This window comes from Danio aesculapii, chromosome 4 (assembly GCF_903798145.1).
Source record: "Danio aesculapii chromosome 4, fDanAes4.1, whole genome shotgun sequence".
Taxonomy (NCBI): domain Eukaryota; kingdom Metazoa; phylum Chordata; class Actinopteri; order Cypriniformes; family Danionidae; genus Danio; species Danio aesculapii.
In genome coordinates this window covers 2,426,919-2,447,994 of record NC_079438.1, presented here as the reverse complement: position 1 = coordinate 2,447,994, position 21,076 = coordinate 2,426,919, and the positions used below count along the sequence as shown (strand labels likewise).

Sequence of the window (21,076 nt, the reverse complement as noted above, 5' to 3'; positions counted from 1 at the left end):
TCCTCCAGATACTGCCACCTTTGTCAGTCAAAATTTGCAGATTTCCTCGTTTACGTTTTCAGGTTCTTTTTGCATTTGGTTTGAACCCAAAATTTTGCCAAAAAGCGCTTATGCATTGCATTTTGACACCAAATCGTCCGCCATTCTCTTTCTGTAAATTCGACTCCTTGTTCTCCTCACGTAATAAATGAAATGACGCATTGTAGCTGTGTTCAGATTATAATTATAGTGCATGCTCTCGTCTTAAGTAAATTATTTAAAATTATATATTCCTTTAAATTCAAATAAATATTTAATAAAAAACGAATACTTAAAAAAAAAAACAATGTGGGGATGGTGTAACTCTGGAAAAGTGATGTCACCGGTGTCTATGGTGGCAAGCCTAATCGCTGATAAACACAGTTCACTAACGAACTACAAATCCGCCACATTGTGGACTACAACTCCATACATGCACTTCACATACACACCTGTTCTTAGTTCTAGTTATGAGACACACAGACACAGCTGAAGCTGCTCAAAGACTGAGTACAAGTACTATAAAGACAGCACTCACACAAACACACACATTGTTGAGTCTTGTTGAACAGTTTTGTAAAAAGTCAGAGACCTTTTCCTTGCTTTGTTTTTGACCCTGTGCCTTTTGTTTACGTTAACTGTCTATACTGACTGTCGCCTGTGTATTTGACTACGACTCTGGATTTGCCTACATACATCTGTTTGCCCCTGTGTTGACCGTTGCTTGCCTGACCATCTCTGTATAATAAACCCTGTGTTTGGATATTCACTCCGTCACTTCACGTTACACTTACAGAGGAAACTTTGCTTACAACAGTGTTGTTGGTCTTGATGCTCTAAATGTTTTGATATTTGTTGCTTTTTGCTAATATTTTGAACTTTAACACTGAACTTTTTTTGTTTGTTTGTTTTTTTTTTTTGCTTAAGACCTGATATTGCCGAAAGAAGAGAATCAAGATCTGAGTGAATTGAAGGTGAAGATGTCCAAAAATCAGACTTTCATTATTAAGAAAGAACCTTTTAGTTGCTCACAAACTACAGAGGCTTGCACACAAACAACAGTGCAGAATACTGGAACCACATGCTCTTTCACCTGCCAAGAGTGCGGGAAGATGTTCAATATAAAAAGTAACCTCACAAGACACTTGAAAACTCACACCATTAAGGAATATTTCACCTGCCAAAAGTGCAATACGAGTTTCACAGACTAAAAATCCTTAGACGCTCACAGTAGACGTTATCGATGTACGATTTACTCCTGCAAACGGTGTGGAAGAATTCTTCTAACAAAAAGTGACTTGGAGGTTCACATGAGATTTCACACTGCGCCGCACACTGGGTCTTTCATGCTATCATTGTGAAAGAGGCTTCAAACTTGAAAGCACCTATAAACGGCACATGCGGGTTCATTTTATCGATGGCTGTTTCCTGGGCCAGCTGTGTGAAAGGAAATGCCAAAGCTTGAGCGTGTTTCAGGAGCACATGCGAATTCAAACCGGAGAAAGACCTTTCAGCTGCGACTACTGTAAAGTAGGTTTCACTGGCAAAGCAGGCCTCAAGCACCACATGAAAGTGTACCATGAAGATAAACCGTTCATATGCAAACGGTGTGGAAAAAGTTTTGCTCAAAACGCGTACCTCAAGATCCACATGAACTCTCACGTCAAAAAGATGACTCTTAAATGCAGAGAGTGCGGAATGGAATTTAGTTGCGAGCAAATTCTTAATTGCCACATGAAATGTCACAGATTAGAAAGGCCTTATACATGTGCACAGTGTATAAGACATTTTGTTTCAAGTAGAGGACTCGAATCGCACTCGAAAGTTCACACAGCAGAGAAAGCGGTTACCTGCCAGGAGCGAGGAAAGGGTTTTTCTCAAATGTTCTGACTAAAAGTCCACATGGGAGTTCACGCCTTAAGAAAGACTCTTACCTTTCAACAAGGTGGGAAGAGTTCCAGTAATAAATCGGACCTTACACTCTACAGCAAAGGTCACCAAACTTGTTCCTGGAGGGCCGGTGTCCTACAGATTTTAGCTATACCCCTAGTCAAGCACACCTGAACAAGCTAATCAAGGTCTTACTAAGTATACTTGGAAACACCCAGGCAGGTGTGTTGAGGGAAGTTGGAGCTAAAACCCGCAGGGACACGGCCCTCCAGGACCGAGATTGGTGACCCCTGCTCTACAGACACGTCTTTTATCTGTCCAAAGTATGGTTGAGGTAAGAAATACAGGAAAATCAACAAAAGAAGAAATTTAAAAGGGGAGTTGTACTGATTATGTTTGTTTGGGTTCAATTGCTGCTTTCCTGTTGAAGCACTCAATAAATGGGTTCCATGTTACATAAAATCTTATTCATTCATTTTCTGCCGCTTTTCCTGGGCCGGGTCGCTAGGGCAGCAGTCTTAGGAGAGAACCCCAGACTTCCCTCTCCCCAGACACTTCCTTCAGATTCTCAGGGGAGATCCCGAGGCGTTCCCAGGCCAGCCGAGAGACATAGTCCCTCCAGCGTGTCCTGGGTCTTCCCCGAGGCCTCCTCCCGGTGGGACATGCCTGAAACACCTCCCTAGGTGTGGTTCGGGCGATTCTAAGAGACATTATCAAGGGACCACGACCCAACATCCCCCACAACCCCACCCCCCGCTCTTCACTTTCGTCCGGCAACCAACGCCCCAGCAACCCACCTCCGCCAAGGCCATTCACTTTCATGCGGCACAACCAAAATAGGGTCAGGGTGTTCATGTTTCCTCACCATTTTATCATTTTATGATACAACTTTTTAAATTTATTAAAAAAATAAATAAAACTCTACACACTTTACAAAGTCCAGGCTGCGGAGGAAGAGGGCGCAGGTGCTCGACTGGCCTGTCTGCAGTCCTGACCTGTCTCCAATAAAGAATCTATGACGCATTTTGAAGCGCAAAATGTGACAAAGACCCCGTGCTGCTGCCCGCCTTAAGTATCATTTAAGTTATTGAAAACAATTTAATCAGGCGTGTGAGTGCATGGTGGGCCGCTCTGTTACAAAAAGTAGCAAACACATCGCTTTAAACTGTCATTCATCTGTATATACGGCATGTATAGCTCTGGGGTCAGCAAGTTCTCAGAAGATAACATCCTAAATTACTATTTGTATGTGTTTTTTTTTAAGGTAAATTATTATTAAGGTATAAAACAATTAATAAGGTCAATTATTTAAGGTTATACAGTGTGTTGTTAATTGCAGAGCTCCTCTATCCGAAAAAACGACAAGTTCTGGAAGAGATCAAGCATCAGTAAAGGTAAGAAAAAGTAACATTAGACTACTTAGCGTAACGAATAACAAATTTCTGGGGGAATAACTTGATATTGTAAAGCATTACTTTCAAAATGATGATCCCTCGGTTCCAGCTCGCATTTCAGCCTGCCTGTCAGACATTTCACTCTGGATGAAAGATCATCATCTCCAGCTTAACCTCACAAAAACTGAAATGCTTGAAGTTTCTGCCAACCCGACTCTTCACCATAACCTTTCAATCCAGATGGATGGAGCAATTATTACTGCGTCCAAAATGGTAAAAAGCCTTGGAGTTACGATTGATGACCAACTGAACTTCTCTGACCACATTTCTAGAACTGCTCGATCTTGCAGATTCGCACTCTACAACATCAGAAAGATCCGACCCTTCCTATCTGAACATACAGCTCAACTCATTGTTCAAGCTCTTGTCCTCTCCAAACTGGACTATTGCAACTCTCTGCTAGCCGGGCTACCAGCTAGTTCTATCAAACCTCTTCAGCTGCTTCAGAACGCAGCAGCACGAGTGGTCTTTGATGAACCCAAAAGAGCACATGTCACTCCGCTACTCACCCGTTTGCACTGGCTGCCAGTTGCTGCCTGCATCAAATTCAAAGCTCTGATGTTTGCTTACAAAGCGACCTCTGGCTTTGCTCCTTCGTATCTGCTCTCACTTCTGCAGATATATGTGCCCTCCAGAAACTTGCGTTCTGTGAATGAACGTCGCCTCGTTGTTCCATCTCTAAGAGGGAAGAAATCACTTTCCCGAACTCTCACATTCAATCTGCCCAGTTGGTGGAATGAACTCCCTAACTACATCAGAACAGCAGAGTCACTTGCTGTCTTCAAGAAACGACTAAAAACTCAACTATTTAGTCTCCACTTTCCTTCCTAATCTGCAACTGCCTCTCTGGCTATACCACTGTGCCCTTTCTCTCTCTCTCTCTCTCTCTCTCTCTCTCTCTCTCTCAAAAAAAAAAAAAAAAATTCTACTAATGTTTTGCTTCTTAGACTTTTACACACCTGAAACTTGTCTATAGCACTTGTTCACTGCTGCTCTTATAGTTGTGTAAATTGCTTCCTTGTCCTCATTTGTAAGTCGCTTTGGATAAAAGCGTCTGCTAAATGACTAAATGTAAATGTAAATGTAAAATTAACTTCTCCAAACCCGCCCTCAGTTATCAGTGTTGCCAGATTGGGTGGTTTTGAACACGATTGTTTGGGTTTAAAATGACAAGCGGGCATAGAAAATTTGGTTGGTTCTGCAATGGAACCCCTCCCCCCCCAACGTTATCGTGTTTTTCGCGACCGTGACATCCCCCCTCCCACTTATCGTGTTGCATTTTAGCAGGTTTTGGATATTTTTTTAGCTGGAATCAGTCAGCTACATCTGGCAACACTGACAGTTATTAAGCTACACACATTTTATACTGTGAAAACAAATATTAAGCTTCATCGGTAGTTAGAACTATTTAGTTCGCGAAACGGTTGCATGACTGAATATTATAGAATAAATATATACTTCCTGTTGTACAAGATATCCTCTATTATTCCTCAGAAAATACAGATGTGGTGTAAAATTGTTTGTAGACCAACTGCCAAGCCCCCAATGCCTGCTTATGGAAACCTGCCAATTAAATTGGGATCTTATCAATAGAGAAGTTACATTTTAAAAGAGAATTTATGCCACCCAAAGAGTTAAATATAAAATTTGAAAAAGATACGTCACAGTTTCTTTGTTTTTAATGCATTTAATGATCCATTTTATCTTAAGTATCTCATTGAGATCTGTAAAATGTAACACTTCAAGGCCCCCCCAAAGTCTTTGCTGTTATTCAAAATATCTTTTCTAAATAGTTAACCCTTTTTCGCCAAATAAAATCACGAGTCTTCTCCAATTCCTTAACATTTTTCAGAGTTTTCATTGACGTTAATATGTATTGCTACAGACCTTGAAATTCCTTCAACACACGACCGTATAGGGACAGATCTCTCATTAACCACATATTATATATTATAGTTTTTGATCTTTTCAGTGGTGGGTTTCAAATTTAAATCACTTCTTTTCAAATCCTTACACATTATTACACTAAGGTATGTGATGGTGTCTTTAATTGGTATACCACTATGTCTTTTAAGGGGCAGTCTTTAAAAGCGAATAAAATAGATTTGCTCCAGGCCCGTAGCCAGGAGGGGTTCGCGTGGTTCGATAGACCCACCCCCAATGATAAAAGGACCAGAATTTGTCCCATACATGAGCACATTTTTTTTTTTACTGCTATACCATCAGAAATTGTGAAAGCATGAAAGGCTTCCAAAAAATGCAGCTGTGCAAAAAAAAAATAATAATAATAAATAACCCAGAGAAGCTGAAGTAAGTGAAGTCATCTTTCACTACAAGTGACTTTTATTTAGATTTTTGGACCTTAGTCTTTAAAGAAAACAAAACAGCTATAACAAAACGTTTAAAGCAGCCCATATTAAAGTTAATTATTATATTAATTAGGATATTTTTGTTATAAATGACATTATTATTAATATTAATGTTTTTTTTGTTTGTTATTTTTATTCAGATGGCCAAATTCTATGGCTAGTTTGTTATTTGCCAAATAAATGACAATAAGCTACAGTTTTTATTTTTAATGTAAAACTTTAACAGGCTCTTTGTTTTCGAAGTGATATACAGTATGATATATTTTTTTAATTATTTCTAAATATTTTATCAAAATGTTTTTGGTACCTCAAAAAGTGTGGTTATGATGACAATCTGACAAACTAATCCGGCTTAAAATACACTGAAAAAAAACGTTGCATGCAAAACTGCTGCAAACAGTTAATTTGTGTTGAATTTAAACAAACAAATTAAATTCAATATTGCTCAACTTAATTTGTTTGCTTAATTTCAGCCCAAATAAATTGTTTACAACCACTTAACGTGAAAAAATTGAGTAAATCCAAGGAATCATCTTTGAATAATTTTTTTTCAGTGTAGTGCTTAAAATGGCAATAAAATGCAGTATTTAAATATAGTAATTAAATAGAAAATTAGGTGATTACCTGCAAAAATGTCCACTTTTTGAAAAAAAAAAGAGTCACCCCATTCACCAGGCTGGCTACAGGCCTGTACTCTTGTTTATCCTTAATCCAGAGACCTCAGAAAATTCCTTAGTACAATTAATAACACTCTTCAGTTAGCCATTTTTTGACAAAAATTGTAATGTCATCAGCTAATTGACTGAATTTTATTTGTTTGACCTCATCAGCTTCAGCTCCTCAAAATAATGAATGTTGACAGCGCAGTGGCGGGAACACCATGTGACAACAGTGCCGCTCCCACCTGCCGGTGGAAACGGGTACTGCTGAACAGCTGACGATTTAAATACCCGACACAAAAGCTGCGTTAAGTGGAATGCGCGTGATGTAGGCCTATGTGCTGTTTTAAGTACATAGATAACAAAATAACTGTCATACACATGCACTACATATACAGAAGTTTACATATACTGTATAAAAAGGCACATAACCATTAAAAAAAAAAGTCAGATGTTAATGTGACTAAACTTTAACTCTTAGGTAAGTTAGAATTATCAAATTAGTTTCTGCTCTGCTTAATAGCAGAGAAATTTGTTGAGAAATTATAACTTTTCTTAAAAGTCAAGTTCACATACAATAAGATTATTCTGCCTCTGAAAAAGCTCAGATGATGGTGTCAAGATTTTGGAAGTTTCTGATTGGCTAATTGACAACATTTGAGTTAATTGGAGGCACAACTGTAGAATAGTATTTAAGGAAAACCTCAAACACACTGCTTCCTTGTGTGACAACATGGGAAAATCAACAAGCCAGAATCAACACAAAAGCCAGATTACAATTAGCTAAATTTCACTGGGAAAAAGACTCATGTTTGGAGACATGTCCTGTGGTCTGATGGAGCTAAGATTGAACTGTTTGGCCATAATGACCAGTGTTACATTTGGAGGACAAAGGGGAAAGCTTACAAGCCTAGGAGCACCATCTCAACTGTGAAGTATGGGGGCTGCAGCATCATGTTGTGGGGCTGTTTTGCTGCAGGAGGGACTGGTCCACTTCACAGCATAGATGGCATCATGAAGAAAGAACATTATGTAGAAATACTGAAGCAACATCTCAAGACATCAGCCAGGAAATTAAAACTTGGCCACAAATGGGTCTCCCAAACAGACCATGACCCTAAGCATACTGCCAAATTAGTTCAAATGTGCTTTAAGGACATCAGAGAGAATGTTTTGGAGTGGCCATCACACAGCCCTGACCTCAATCCTATAGAAAATCGGCGGGCAGAGTTGAAAAAGCTTGTGCGAGCAAGACAGCCAACAAAAATTAATCATGTACATCAAGTATTTCAGCATTTGGGATGTCTTAAGAGCTTTAGGATTACTCTATAGACGTCAGGCAATCATTTAAAATGTTTAGATCAATGAAAATAGTTAGTCAGCATACATTTTGTTTCGTGGATGTGGCGCTTTCAAAATCAAATAACATTTTTTGTTGTTATTTTGTCCATTTCCAATAATCCAGAGTTGCGATCTATAAATAAAACGTATTAATCCATAAATAAAAGGTATTAATCCATAAATAAAATGTATTAATCCATAAATAAAAGGTATTAATCCATAAATAAAAGGTATTAATCCATAAATAAAAGGTATTAATCCATAAATAAAAGGTATTAATCCATAAATAAAAGGTATTAATCCATAAATAAAAGGTATTAATCCATAAATAAAAGGTATTAATCCATAAATAAAAGGTATTAATCCATAAATAAAAGGTATTAATCCATAAATAAAAGGTAATAATCCATAAATAAAAGGTAATAATCCATAAATAAAAGGTATTAATCCATAAATAAAAGGTATTAATCCATAAATAAAACGTATTAATCCATAAATAAAAGGTATTAATCCATAAATAAAACGTATTAATCCATAAATAAAAGGTATTAATCCATAAATAAAAGGTATTAATCCATAAATAAAAGGTATTAATCCATAAATAAAAGGTAATAATCCATAAATAAAAGGTATTAATCCATAAATAAAAGGTATTAATCCATAAATAAAACGTATTAATCCATAAATAAAACGTATTAATCCATAAATAAAAGGTATTAATCCATAAATAAAAGGTATTAATCCATAAATAAAATGTATTAATCCATAAATAAAACGTATTAATCCATAAATAAAAGGTATTAATCCATAAATAAAACGTATTAATCCATAAATAAAAGGTATTAATCCATAAATAAAAGGTATTAATCCATAAATAAAAGGTATTAATCCATAAATAAAAGGTAATAATCCATAAATAAAAGGTATTAATCCATAAATAAAAGGTATTAATCCATAAATTAAACGTATTAATCCATAAATAAAAGGTATTAATCCATAAATAAAAGGTATTAATCCATAAATAAAAGGTATTAATCCATAAATAAAAGGTATTAATCCATAAATAAAAGGTATTAATCCATAAATAAAAGGTATTAATCCATAAATAAAAGGTATTAATCCATAAATAAAAGGTATTAATCCATAAATAAAAGGTAATAATCCATAAATAAAAGGTATTAATCCATAAATAAAAGGTATTAATCCATAAATTAAACGTATTAATCCATAAATAAAAGGTATTAATCCATAAATAAAAGGTATTAATACATAAATAAAAGGTATTAATCCATAAATAAAAGGTATTAATCCATAAATAAAAGGTATTAATCCATAAATAAAACGTATTAATACATAAATAAAAGGTATTAATCCATAAATAAAAGGTATTTTATCAGTGATATTGATAAGTTTATAGTCCACTTCATGAAGTGCTAAGGAAACTGGGGACCAAAACTGTTTTGTGTGACTGCCAATAGAATCGTTTCCGGCTCCATTTTACAAAAACAACACACGGGGGGAAAACCTTCCTCAAACTTACTAATAAAATCATTGCGTGGATGATATCTTTGTAATATTTTAAAATTGGATTATTTTACTTTATTATGAGTTATGTATTTTTTGATATCTGACCAGATTTTTTGGGGGGAGGGGGGGGGGGTACTCATTTTAGAACAAAATTTGAGACGGCACATGTCAAATGATGCCAGAAATGTTCATTTTTGGCTGAAATATCTTGACTGAGTGGGTGAGGGAAAGAACAAGAGGATAGATGAGGGTTAAATAAATCCATTATTATTGTTATTAAGAACTATAATAAACTAAAAATGGTTTATTGAATGTAGACTGACCGTCTAGAGGCAGAAAGGACTCTTCAAATGAAAGTGTTTGTGCACTAGTGAGCAGCAGGTGGCGCTAATGCACTGTTTACCGAACTTTTCACATGTAAACGTCATCAGGCTGCGCCGTGCTCTGGCTGTAATCGTTACTGGTCGACTGAGGAAAAGGTTTGTTTTTAAACATTCCTGTTGTTTATATGAATCCAAATCTTATTGTTTTTTTTACAAGATAAGCAAAATTGACGCAAGATATGCAAAACTGACATGAAATATGACTTAAAAATGCAAGTTTTAAGAGATTTGTCTTGATGTTGTCATATCAGGCCCGTAGTCAACCTGATTAAAAGTGGTTATTTTTCTCAAAACGTGGACCTTTTTGCTGTTAATCGCCTCATTTTCTTTTAAATTATGAGATATAAATACTGCACTTTAGTGAATGCTTTTGTAAATGTAAGAAATAATTACCGTTTTGAATATAGACATGATCAGGTCGTTCATACGAGGTTGAATCAGTCGCTCAAGACGAGCGCTTCATGTTGTTGGAAACAAATTGACATTGCGATATTTTGTTTTTCAGCGATGTGAAATATACTTCTAGATCGATTGGATAACTGTTTTTGTGGATAATTTTATTTCAGAATGATTTTATAGGGATAATTTATATCTGCACAAATTATTACATTTAATTTTAAGGCACAGTAGGCATGGGACGATAACCGTTTTCAAGGTATACCGCAGTTCGGAAAAGTCAAGGTTTTAAAACCGCAAAGATTTTTTGTAATGGCGTTCCTAGTAAGGTATGTGTACGATTTTTTTATTTACATTGATTTTTTTTAGGATAACAGTATCTTCAGCAGAAAAAAAAATATCCAAAGCCGCCATTTTGAATTGTAAAGAAGTTAGTGTTTTTGAAACAAATGAAAACAGAAGTGATTCATTTTCATTATTTAGCTTGACGTGTTTACTGCTCCAAAATATTATAAATGTCTCTCAATATATATTGTTCTAAAGGGGAAAAAGTTTTTGTTTGTTACCCAGAAATTTAAAAAGAATATATTTTAGAGCAGTGATCACAATACTGTGAAATCGTGATATTTTTATCCAAGATTATCATCCCATCAGAATCTTATTTTTATTCGATGTTTGATGTAATCTCAACTGAAACATGGAGAGAAAACAAACACCCAATATTTTGTTCTTATCAAATCTCTAGATCATTAAAATTAGATGTAAACTTAATTTTTAGTGGTGAACAATCATACAAATGAGAGAATAAATATGCTTTATATTATATTTATTTGTCTGGTAAGTTTTAAGCACAAATATTTAGAAATATAACGTAAAATGACACTTGGTAGGCTTTACTGTAAAAATGTATGTTTGTTAAAGCTACAATTGCTATTGTTTGTTGTCATTATTAAGAATTTTTACAACAAACAAGAATGTTTTAATACAATTATAACAGAGTTTGTGTTTTACCGCTATGCTTTAAAAAAAATAAAATAAACTATAATCCATATAATAACTCCATAGTCGTCCTTCAACAAACTTTCACGTCTGTCACTCGATGACGCTCAAATACTCTGTTAGAAACGTCTAGTGGCTGGGAATGAGCTTTTTACAGTGTCTGGCATACCGTTAATGCTGTTTTCTTGTGTTTACATAGATGAATATGGCCACTGTGTAAATACACAGTACAGTTACAAGCTTATATCCACATAACATTGTTATGCTAACATGATATCGCTGGCTTCAGTGATTTCCTGAAGATAAACACTAAAAAATAACACAACTGGAATAACTACAGCAGTCGCGATCTTCGATCTCATATGAAGTAAGAGCTGGCGATGACCTATGAGGACGTGTGCTGTGTTTTAGTGCTGTCCCATTTTTCAGGGGGGCAAGGGGAAGGAGATTTCACACTGTTTTAAGGGCCATGGGGTAGGGGTAAAAGAAAACTGGATTGGGCCTTAGTGGAGCAACAAATATTTTTCTGCTTCTCCAAATAGATCTTTTCAGCGATCGTTCTTGAATAAAGTCTGAATATTTATCATTAAATATTAAAATAGTGATTTTTTTACATGGAACGGTTTTATAAATGTAAATTTTGCATTTAATTTGTGTTACTTAAACCCACAGAGAAAAGATGGCGTTTATTAAAGTGGAGAGTGAAGACGTGGAGATCGAAGAAACATTCCGAGTCAAACATGAAGATCCGGAGCAACAAACAGGTTGGCTTTCATTCTCAAAGCTGAACTCATTTGATCACTGTTCGGGTTAGTTTTAGAGATAATAACATAACATTTCATTTTTAAACATTATAAAAACAATCAAATATAAATTTTATATCTGACACCAAAATTAATCAATTCATTTTCCTTCGGCTTAGTCTCTATTTCAGAGGTCGCCACAGCAGAATAAACCACCAACTATTTCCAGCATATGTTTTACACAACAGATGCCTTCCAGCTGCAACCCATTACTGGGAAACACCCATACACTCCTACTATATAATAATTAATTTCATTTTTAAATAGCGCCTTTCTAGACTCCCAAGGTCACCTTACAATAAGCATCAACAGCCATAACAGAACAAATAAAAAAATGATAAAACATTACCAAACAAGCATTGGCCAAACAAGTATAAACACATCGCGAATATAAAATAACAAGATATACAAAATTGTTAAAGGAAAGCCTGCTTAAAAAGACGGGTCTTTAGACGAGATTTAAACGTGTCAAGACTATCTCTGCTCCTTAGATCCAGGGGAAGCGAGTTCCATAGCCGAGGAGCCATAGAGCTAAAAGATCCGTCTCCCATTGTGCCTAATCGAGTGCGAGGTGGTACCAGGGAGAAGGTAGTTGGCTGATCTAAGAGTGCGAGAATGGGTAAAAATATAGAGAAGTTCACACACGCTAAGGACAATTTAGTTCATCCACATGTGTTTGGACTGTGGGAGGTATTTTTAATGCCGCATTCTGCCAGTCCGTTTTACAATTGGGATAGGACAGTGGGAAATTGTGGGAAGCAGAGAGAAGGGAAGGATTGGCATGGGACCTCGAGCTGGGAATCAACATCGGGTCTTTAACACCACACACTTAAGCAAAAAAGTATTGGCACTTACTATTTGACTATAGTTATAGAGTTGGGTACAGTTTATAGTGTCCTTCCAAAAAAGGTGAGGTCTTTGTGTGTGTAATGCATGTTCAATGACATCGTTACGCCCCTTGTGGCTCGGAGGATGATGACACCAGCTAACTAAACCCTCCCCCACCTCTAAATAACTAAAGAGAAATATGGAAAAAACTGCACTCACTGGAAAAAACATACAAAGAGCAGCACCCCCTACTGACCTAATGGATTAACAGGGAATCAACTACGTGTGTGTAAAAATGTAAGTCACGTGACGTACTTCACTTTCACTTCCCGTTAAAGCCTGGTTTATACTTCTGTGTCGATTGATCGGCGTGACCCACGCCGCATGCCATGCATTTATACTTGTGTGCGCTACACTTCTGAAACGTTAGCTGGCAAGTGTTTATGTTCCTCTGTATTGAGTTTCTTCGCTGGTGTTTTGTGATTTCTGAACGCTACCTTAATGTACAAGTGGCTCAAACGTGCAACAACTTTATTCATAAGGTAATTACAAAACAACAGTTTCCATCCGGAGCTCCTTCACGAGACTCCACGCTTGTAAACACACACTGCATCGGGCTCGCGAGGCTCTCACCTCCACCCACACTCGTCAGCTCTACCAAGCCGACCAATCACAGAGCTTGCGCTACGCGTTGTTGTGACGTGTAGTTAAATTTTTGGAGAGGTGTGCGTCAGTGTTGCCGACAACGCGTTGTCAACGTGTAGGCTGCGCCGGAGCATACGCGTACACTTGACGCAGAAGTATAAATCAGTAGATTTTTAGTAGATTTAAGCAGGTTTAGTGTAGACGTTCTGAGCAGATGTACAACTCAAAAACACTTAAAGGGAACCAGAGAACAAGACAAATGTCACTCAGAAAGACAGAACAGTGACAAGAGACAAGAATCCCCCCAGTCTGGTCCTAGTCGTCACTGGAGTGCTGAAATGACCCCCATCTTCTTCTGATTGAACTCCGCGAGCCATACGGAACACCTAGATTTTAGAAGAACAGCAGACAGCAAATAAAAACGGAAAGGGGAGGAGGGAACAACAGGGCAACACCCCCAGGCATGTAACGCCCCACCACTTAAAATCAAACTTTATACTCTCAATAATAATATTTGTACATGCAAAAGAATAAGTTAGTTACGCTCTAGAAAGTGCATCAGCGACCATGTTGTCCACTCCTTTCCTGTGTCGAATCTCAATGTTGTAGTTTTGAACTACTAAAGCCCACCGCATCAGCCTTTGATTCTGGTTGTACATTCGACACAAGAAAGTGAGAGGATTGTGGTCTGTGTATACAATGACTGGATAGGTTGCACACCCAACATACACCTCAAAATGTAACGCTAACAACAACGCCGAAGCCTCCTTTTCAATGGTTGCATAGTTAAACTGGTGCTTATTAAACTTCCTAGAGAAAAAACTAATTGGATGGTCAATCCCTTCTCCATCCTCCTGCAACAACACAGCCCCTGCTCCCACTGCACTGACATCCACCTCCAACTTAATAGGAAGAGTAAAGTTAGGAGGCCCCAACACTGGTGAACTACACAGTAGCTGTTTGATCGCTTCAGAATTAGCATGACATTCCGCTGTCCAAACAAAAGTTCTTGACGGGCTAAGGAGACCCGTCAGTGGTTTAGCAACAGAGGAAAAGTTTCTTCAGAAACTTCTGTAATACCCTGACATACCCAAGAACCTCCTTAACTCAAGTCGAGTACTAGGATAGTGTCTGTTGTACTTGAAGCTCTCAGATGGTTGGCATCATCTCTTCAATACATTACAGGGTTGGCATCATCCCATCACAGGTCTTGGATCTGATCGAGTGGCACTCCACAATCTAAAGACCTTGGGATGGGCATCCTGAGGTGGAAATAAATAGCAAAGAAAAGAATTAGCGTAGTTGCTGTTCGTAATTTATTTACACAAGAGATATGAATGTAACAGGAAAGAATTATCAAATGTGAAACTCTTAAGGTAGTTTTCCTAACCTTACAATATACTTGGGGAAATGTCAGTTAAGGGGCATTATGCAACGCATTTCACTGGTTTTAAGGGGATTACTCCCAATCGCGAGTCTTGACAAACCACAGACCAAATACAGATATTAGCAACAGCAGCATCCCACACTTGGGTGCAAACCACAGACCAAAATACAGTCACCTTTGAATTCTACTCGTGTTATTCTGGATAAACTTCCAATCAATTTTGCTTGATTAAATGTAGTTTAAATAAATTTGACCCTCACCAAACTATGGTCATGTACATCCTGCTTCCCTGCCCATAATATGCTGCTTGCAAGCACATCTTGTCTCCCTTGCCAAAGTATGCTACTCACCAAGACGGAGGATGTCAGAAAACCCTCAGTACATCATATCAGTTATGTTCGGTTACTAAACCAATACCAAATCGCCCTAGTCTGCAGAGCGATGCACCAAAACAATGATTCATTTTGACAGCCCTAGTGAGTACTTTGATAAACTCCGTGTTACTACCCGCAGACTTTAAATTGGATAGACCAATTTTAATAGAATGCAAATTGTCAGATTGTGCTCGTAAGACAGTGGGGATGACAAAACACCTACTTGGAGAGGTACAATTCCCAAGAATATATACAGTAAAAGTTTCACAAGTTTTGGGTAAATAAACAAAAAGGAAATACTGAAATGTCTAGGTCAGGGATTCTCAAACTCTGTCCTGGAGGGCCGGTGTCCAACTTGCCTCAACCACACCTGCAAGGATGTTTCTAGAAAGCCTAGTACAGTGATCTTAAACTCAATTTCTGGAGGGCCGCAGCTGTGCATAGTTTAGCTCCAACCACCTCCAACTCAGACTTGCTTAATAGTCACTAGTAGTCTTGAACACCTTGATTAGTTGGATCCGCTGTTTTTAATTAGGGTTGGAGCAAAACTGCAGAGCTGGGGCCCCTTCAGAAATTGAGGCTGGTTCTCAATATGCTTTCTTCAGCAATCTTGCGTCCTTGTAACGTCATCATCAACAGCTAGTTCAGTTCCAAAACTCAAGAACGGCGTGAAAGTTCCCGGATGCGTTCTTGATTTTAAGGACACATTGATGCAGACTTAAGCACTGAACTCACTTGAGAAGTCCCAGAAGTCATTGCGACGGGTTAAAGGATGTGGGAAGCGCAGCATTTTATATAAATTTATTATTAAAGTTCAGAGATAAAACTTGTTTATCTCTGGAGTTTCCCTAAAACAGATGGTGAAAGTAAACATTAACATTAAAATCTTGATAGAGGCATACAAACAATAAGGTTGTTTATTTGCTGAAATTTGTATTAAAATCTGTTTTCTTTGTATTGTGCAAAGTAAATTTGTAAGGGCTTTGTGCTTGCTACATATATATTGAAAAGGGAAAAAAACAATAAATCGCTGTATGAATGCTGCGTGAAGGTCATGTGATCATCTGTCTCGAGTTCATTCTTCTGAGGTAACTTGGCAAGAACGGTCTTCACAAGAACACGAGTCCATTCTCTGCGTTCTTGGAATTGAGAAACAGCCTGAGTTTGAGACCTATGATCTCGGAAGAGCTTGATTAGCTAGCCAAGGTGTGTATCATTGGGGTTGGAGCTAAAATCTGCAGGACTTCAAAGAATGAGATTGAGAATCCCAAGTCTAGGTAGAGTTGCACATACACAGGTCTCTTTACTGCCGGTTTGCTGGTTTCGATGCTCTAAATCAGGGGTCACCAATTTTGGTCCTGGAGGGCCTGCAGGGTTTAGCTACCTGAATGTTTCAAGTATACCTAGTAAGACCTTGATTACCTTGTTCAGGTGTGATTTGGGTTGGAGCTAAAACCTGCAGTACACCACCCCTTCAGGAACAAGTTTGGTGACCCCTGCTCTAAATATTTGTTGCTATTGGCCAATAATTTGCGCTAATCTTTAACACTGTCTGTTTGCTTTAGATCTTTTGTTACCAAAAAAGGAGAATCAAGATCTGAATCAATTGAAGATTGAAGACCTCCACAGAAATCATTTCATAGCTGGAGAGAGATCGTTTAGATGCCCACAAACAGAAAGTACTTCCTCACAAACAACAAACAAATGTTATGAGTGTGAAAAAGTTTTCGAACTTAAAAAGAACTTTAAACAGCACATGCTAACGCACTTCATAGATGGCTGTTTTACATGCCAGCTGTGTGGAAGGAGATGCAAAAACTGGAGAGCGTTTGAGCATCACATGAAAATTCACACGGAAGAAAAACCTTTCAGCTGCCAACAGTGTCCAAAGACTTTTGCTCAAAAGGATAAACTCAAACTCCACTTGAAAATTCACACTGGAGAAAAACCTTTCAGCTGCCAACAGTGTCCAAAGACTTTTGCTCGAAAGGATAACCTCAACCTCCACATGAAAGTTCACACTGGAGAGAAACCATTCACATGCCAACAGTGTGGAAAGACTTTTGCTCGAAAAGATAATCTGAATAGCCACATAAGAGTTCACACCGGAGAGAAGCCTTTCACCTGCCAAGAGTGTGGAAAGAGCTTCATTCAACAAGGAGTCCTTAAAGTCCACATGAGGATTCACACTGGAGAAAAGCCTTACACTTGCCAACAGTGCGGGAAGGGTTTTTCTCACTCTTTAAACCTTAATATCCACATGAGAGTTCACACCGGAGAAAAGCCTTTTACATGTCAACCGTGTGGAAAGAGTTTCAGTCAAATAGGGGCCCTCAAGTTCCACATGAGAACTCACACTGGAGAAAAACCCTTCAGCTGCCAGCAGTGTGGAAAGAGTTTCAGAGTAAAAATGAAGCTTAAAACGCACATGAAAGTTCACACCGGAGAGAAACTTTTCACCTGCCAAGAGTGTGGAGTGAGTTTCAGAGTTAAAAAGACCTTTTCTTCCCACATGAGGGTTCATGCATCAGAGTGAGAAGAGTTTGACATGTCAAATATGAAAAGACATTTGCTTATTCATTCTTTCAGCAGCTGAGTGTGGTAAGAGGTTTAAAAGTGATCTTTCAAACATTACCCGTGCCCTCACTCTGAAGGAAAGCATGATACCTGCTAGTGATGGGTCATTATTGAACGATTCACTCATTATGAACAAATCTTTAATGTGAACAATGAGTCATCTCAGGAAGTGATTTGTTTGTTCACACATGCTTTCAGCCGTTCCCAGCAAATCTGCGAGTTACCAGCATAGGCGCTCTCATCTGATTATAGACTTCACTCTGTTGGCTTCAATCCCGATGGCCCTGTACCTGCTGCTGGTTACATCAGCAACTGAATTCCATCAACACACATATATAATTGTACACATACTGGCCACGTAAAAACATAAAATAATTTCATATCAAGCTCTTGAAAGTGGTTTTTCTGCTCTCATGAACACTGTTCATCTTCTCAATGGTAAGATTGCATTTGCATGCATATTGAAAAACGGACGCGTTGCTCACTGCTGCCAACCCTAATGTCTGTCCTTTTACTACCCATTGTAAGTGTCCAGTTGCATTTCGTTGATATAATGCTGCTAATAGATCCAGAGTGCCAAGTGCAGTCCCAAGTTCACACCTTCTGCAGGTGGCAGGGGGAATTCAAGTATTGTCTTAAGGTGGTGGCACAAGTGGGACCAAGAACTAGTCAGAGAGAGCCCAAATGAAGTCAACGTTTTATATTTATGTGGTTTATTTATTAACTAATTGACCCTTCGCTAAGCCCTGCCCTCTTTAGTTACTGTTGCTACACCAGTCAAGCTTTTGTGCCTGGCACGTCTATTACATTGTGTATGCGTCAGTGTCAGACATTCTCAGGGATATAATTAGTCATTTTTGGCAAACAAGTGAGATATCCGGTAAAGCCAGACAAAAAGAACTGCAGTATGCATTACAGGGGTATATTCACAACATAATTGGCAACTGATTAGAAAACAATTGAATCAAAATTGAAGCTAGGTTAGCCTAGCCGCCTCATATGCTGACCATTCAACAGCTTAATTCATGCACAGTAAGAGAGATAAAATGTAAAAACAATCTAATAATAACTAATTAAACCGTGACTTCTCATTTTTTTAGCCAAAAAAGCCTGATGGACTAATTGTGCAATGAAGTATAGCGTTACTAACCCACGAGGAAACACGCATGGACAGTGCTTCTACATAATTAATTCATAGAGCAGCCAGAAAGAGGAAATTGATGGATTTGTGCTGAATATTAGCATCATTGACCCATAATAATGTACAGCACCTATAACTGTCAGTATGTTTGTGTGCTTTTAATACAATTTCTATTCTAATTTGCAGTTCAGTGGAAGAAATAAGTAAATAAATTGAAATGCAAATCAAAGTATAAATAGCAAAACTGAACAAATAGATTTTACCTACGTGCAAATATTAATCCGACCAACATCTAATATAAAAGCAGACATTAACCCACTATAACATCATCACCATTGACTAAATCTCCAAAAGACTGACGAAAACATCGGTGAATTGTAGCTCTGACATGGCCATGAGGCTTATTTCCTTCATTTACTAAATTGAAACAATTGATATCTGAACTGAAAAACAGCTGCAGGTGAGGTATATTGATCGTAAGTGCTCAGATTCTGATCTCGGTTTTGTGCTGTTGATAAGTAATTTCAAATATTCGTAGCTGAAGCAGATGGAAATATTACTGCTATTAGTATGAGTACTATGGCGAGGGCTTAAACGGAGCAGTGCTCATAATATTGAGCGGAAAAAAAGAAAAAGACAGCTGTGAAACAGAACCTGCTGTGTATTTTTGTAGGAAACTCAGTTTAGATCTGTTTAGAGTAAGAGGTGTGTGAGTTGTTGTCGTCTACCACTGAATGTGTCAGGAATATTGAAAACAAAACCAACTTACCTCCGCTCCTTTAGCGCCCCTCACAGAGCTTAATTCACGCTAGCATTTCTCCTCTTGGGTTTTAGATTTTGGAAAGGGGAATAAATTCCACCATCCTGTCCAAACATTTAGGATACCGGGTATCAGATTTGCACAATCCATACGCACAACGCTTTGGCTTGTTTCCCTCGCTCGAAAGCTTGACAGAGCTCCTGCGCTTAGCTATGGTTGCTAAGCCATGATTGGTGTGTGGCGGTTTTCCACAACTATCTAACTTCCTCAATATAAATCTATTTTCTGCTCTGATCTCAAGCCTAGGCAAATAACTGAGAATGCACCAATCAGAGGCCCAATTTTTATGGTGTCATCAAGTAGACAACCAAAGTAGTACAGGGTTAATTAAAAGGCAACAAAATCTGTCAATGTTTGTAAACACTTTGATATCTCTTTGCAAATCCGTACTTCCCCTGGCGAAATGTGATGATGTGAGTCTTTTGTTTATGTTAAAACACCTGGGGCCTCATGTATCAACGCTGCGTACGCACAAAAACTTTCATGCTCACTTTTGGATTTACTAAAGATGAAATTAACGTGAGTGTGCGTTGGTCCACGCCAACGTCACGTCTGGAGTACGTGTATTTCTTGTGTGTGTTTGTTTTATTCCATTGGCGACTCCTAGAGGCGATTATGTTAAATTGCACACTACAAAGTATCTTTGAGCCGTGCAATGCCAGCTGTATGAGACTGGATCATTAGAATGTCTAGCAGGTATATAAGGTTTCCATACTATGCAGTTGACCAGTCAAACATTAAAACGCAATTTGCAGCGATCGTCCGTTGTCCCAATATAATCAGAGCGATCGACTGCATGAAAACTGCTATAAAGGCGCCATCTGAAGACGAATTTGCATACATGAATCGGAAACATTTCCATTCAATAAATGTGCAAATAATATGTTATGCTTATACAATACACACACTTATTAATATTTCCTACTTGTCTTCCTCGTGATGAAGAGTAGGCAAAATCTGTTATGTATTGGGGAAAAAAGAAAAACGTGTTCGTCAGACGCTGGATTCGAACCGTGATCGATCGTGTCAAAACAAGTTGTCTCTGTCAGTCAAACGTTGATGGGCGGGAATCGCTCAACTAGCTCATTCCAACGAGCTGTGCTATTTGCACTTAGCCTAAATAGACACAACAAAATTTTGCACTTTTACATCGGACCATTTCTTTTTTAATTCACTCAGAGTGCGATGTTCAGACCCCACTGCGTTAACCGCGTCAGCTAAGTTCTCCCACTCATTTGTTTTTAATTCTGGAGGACAAAATTGCAAATAACACCGTTTTTCGAGCACCTCCAATTCACATTCTGTTCACAGTTTCTCTTTTTGCTTGCTTTTGCCATTGCTTTGTCATTTGGTTTTGCCAAAGTAGAGTCATTACCATATTTATTAGGGGGAGGAGGCAAGGAGGGGTTTTGCGATCGGGCACGCGCGCTCAGTTTCACGTTAATTCGGATGTACAAAGAGAATA

The 21,076-nt window shown here is 37.9% G+C and overlaps 2 protein-coding genes across 2 annotated transcripts; both read left to right on the top strand.

Moving 5' to 3' along the window:
• Positions 1 to 488: 488 nt before the first annotated feature.
• zgc:165515 (uncharacterized protein LOC323052 homolog) lies at positions 489 to 2,098 on the top strand. Its single transcript, XM_056455187.1, is given in 3 exon segments — positions 489 to 534; positions 946 to 1,352; positions 1,354 to 2,098. Coding segments are annotated over 3 exon segments (1,008 nt in total). The 3' UTR covers positions 1,909 to 2,098.
• A 14,525-nt stretch (positions 2,099 to 16,623) lies between these two features.
• LOC130222795 (gastrula zinc finger protein XlCGF49.1-like) lies at positions 16,624 to 18,144 on the top strand. Its single transcript, XM_056455350.1, has one exon. It carries the CDS (start codon positions 16,830 to 16,832, stop codon positions 17,607 to 17,609), a length of 780 nt encoding a protein of 259 aa, XP_056311325.1. The 5' UTR covers positions 16,624 to 16,829; the 3' UTR covers positions 17,610 to 18,144.
• The last annotated feature ends 2,932 nt before the right edge of the window (positions 18,145 to 21,076 follow it).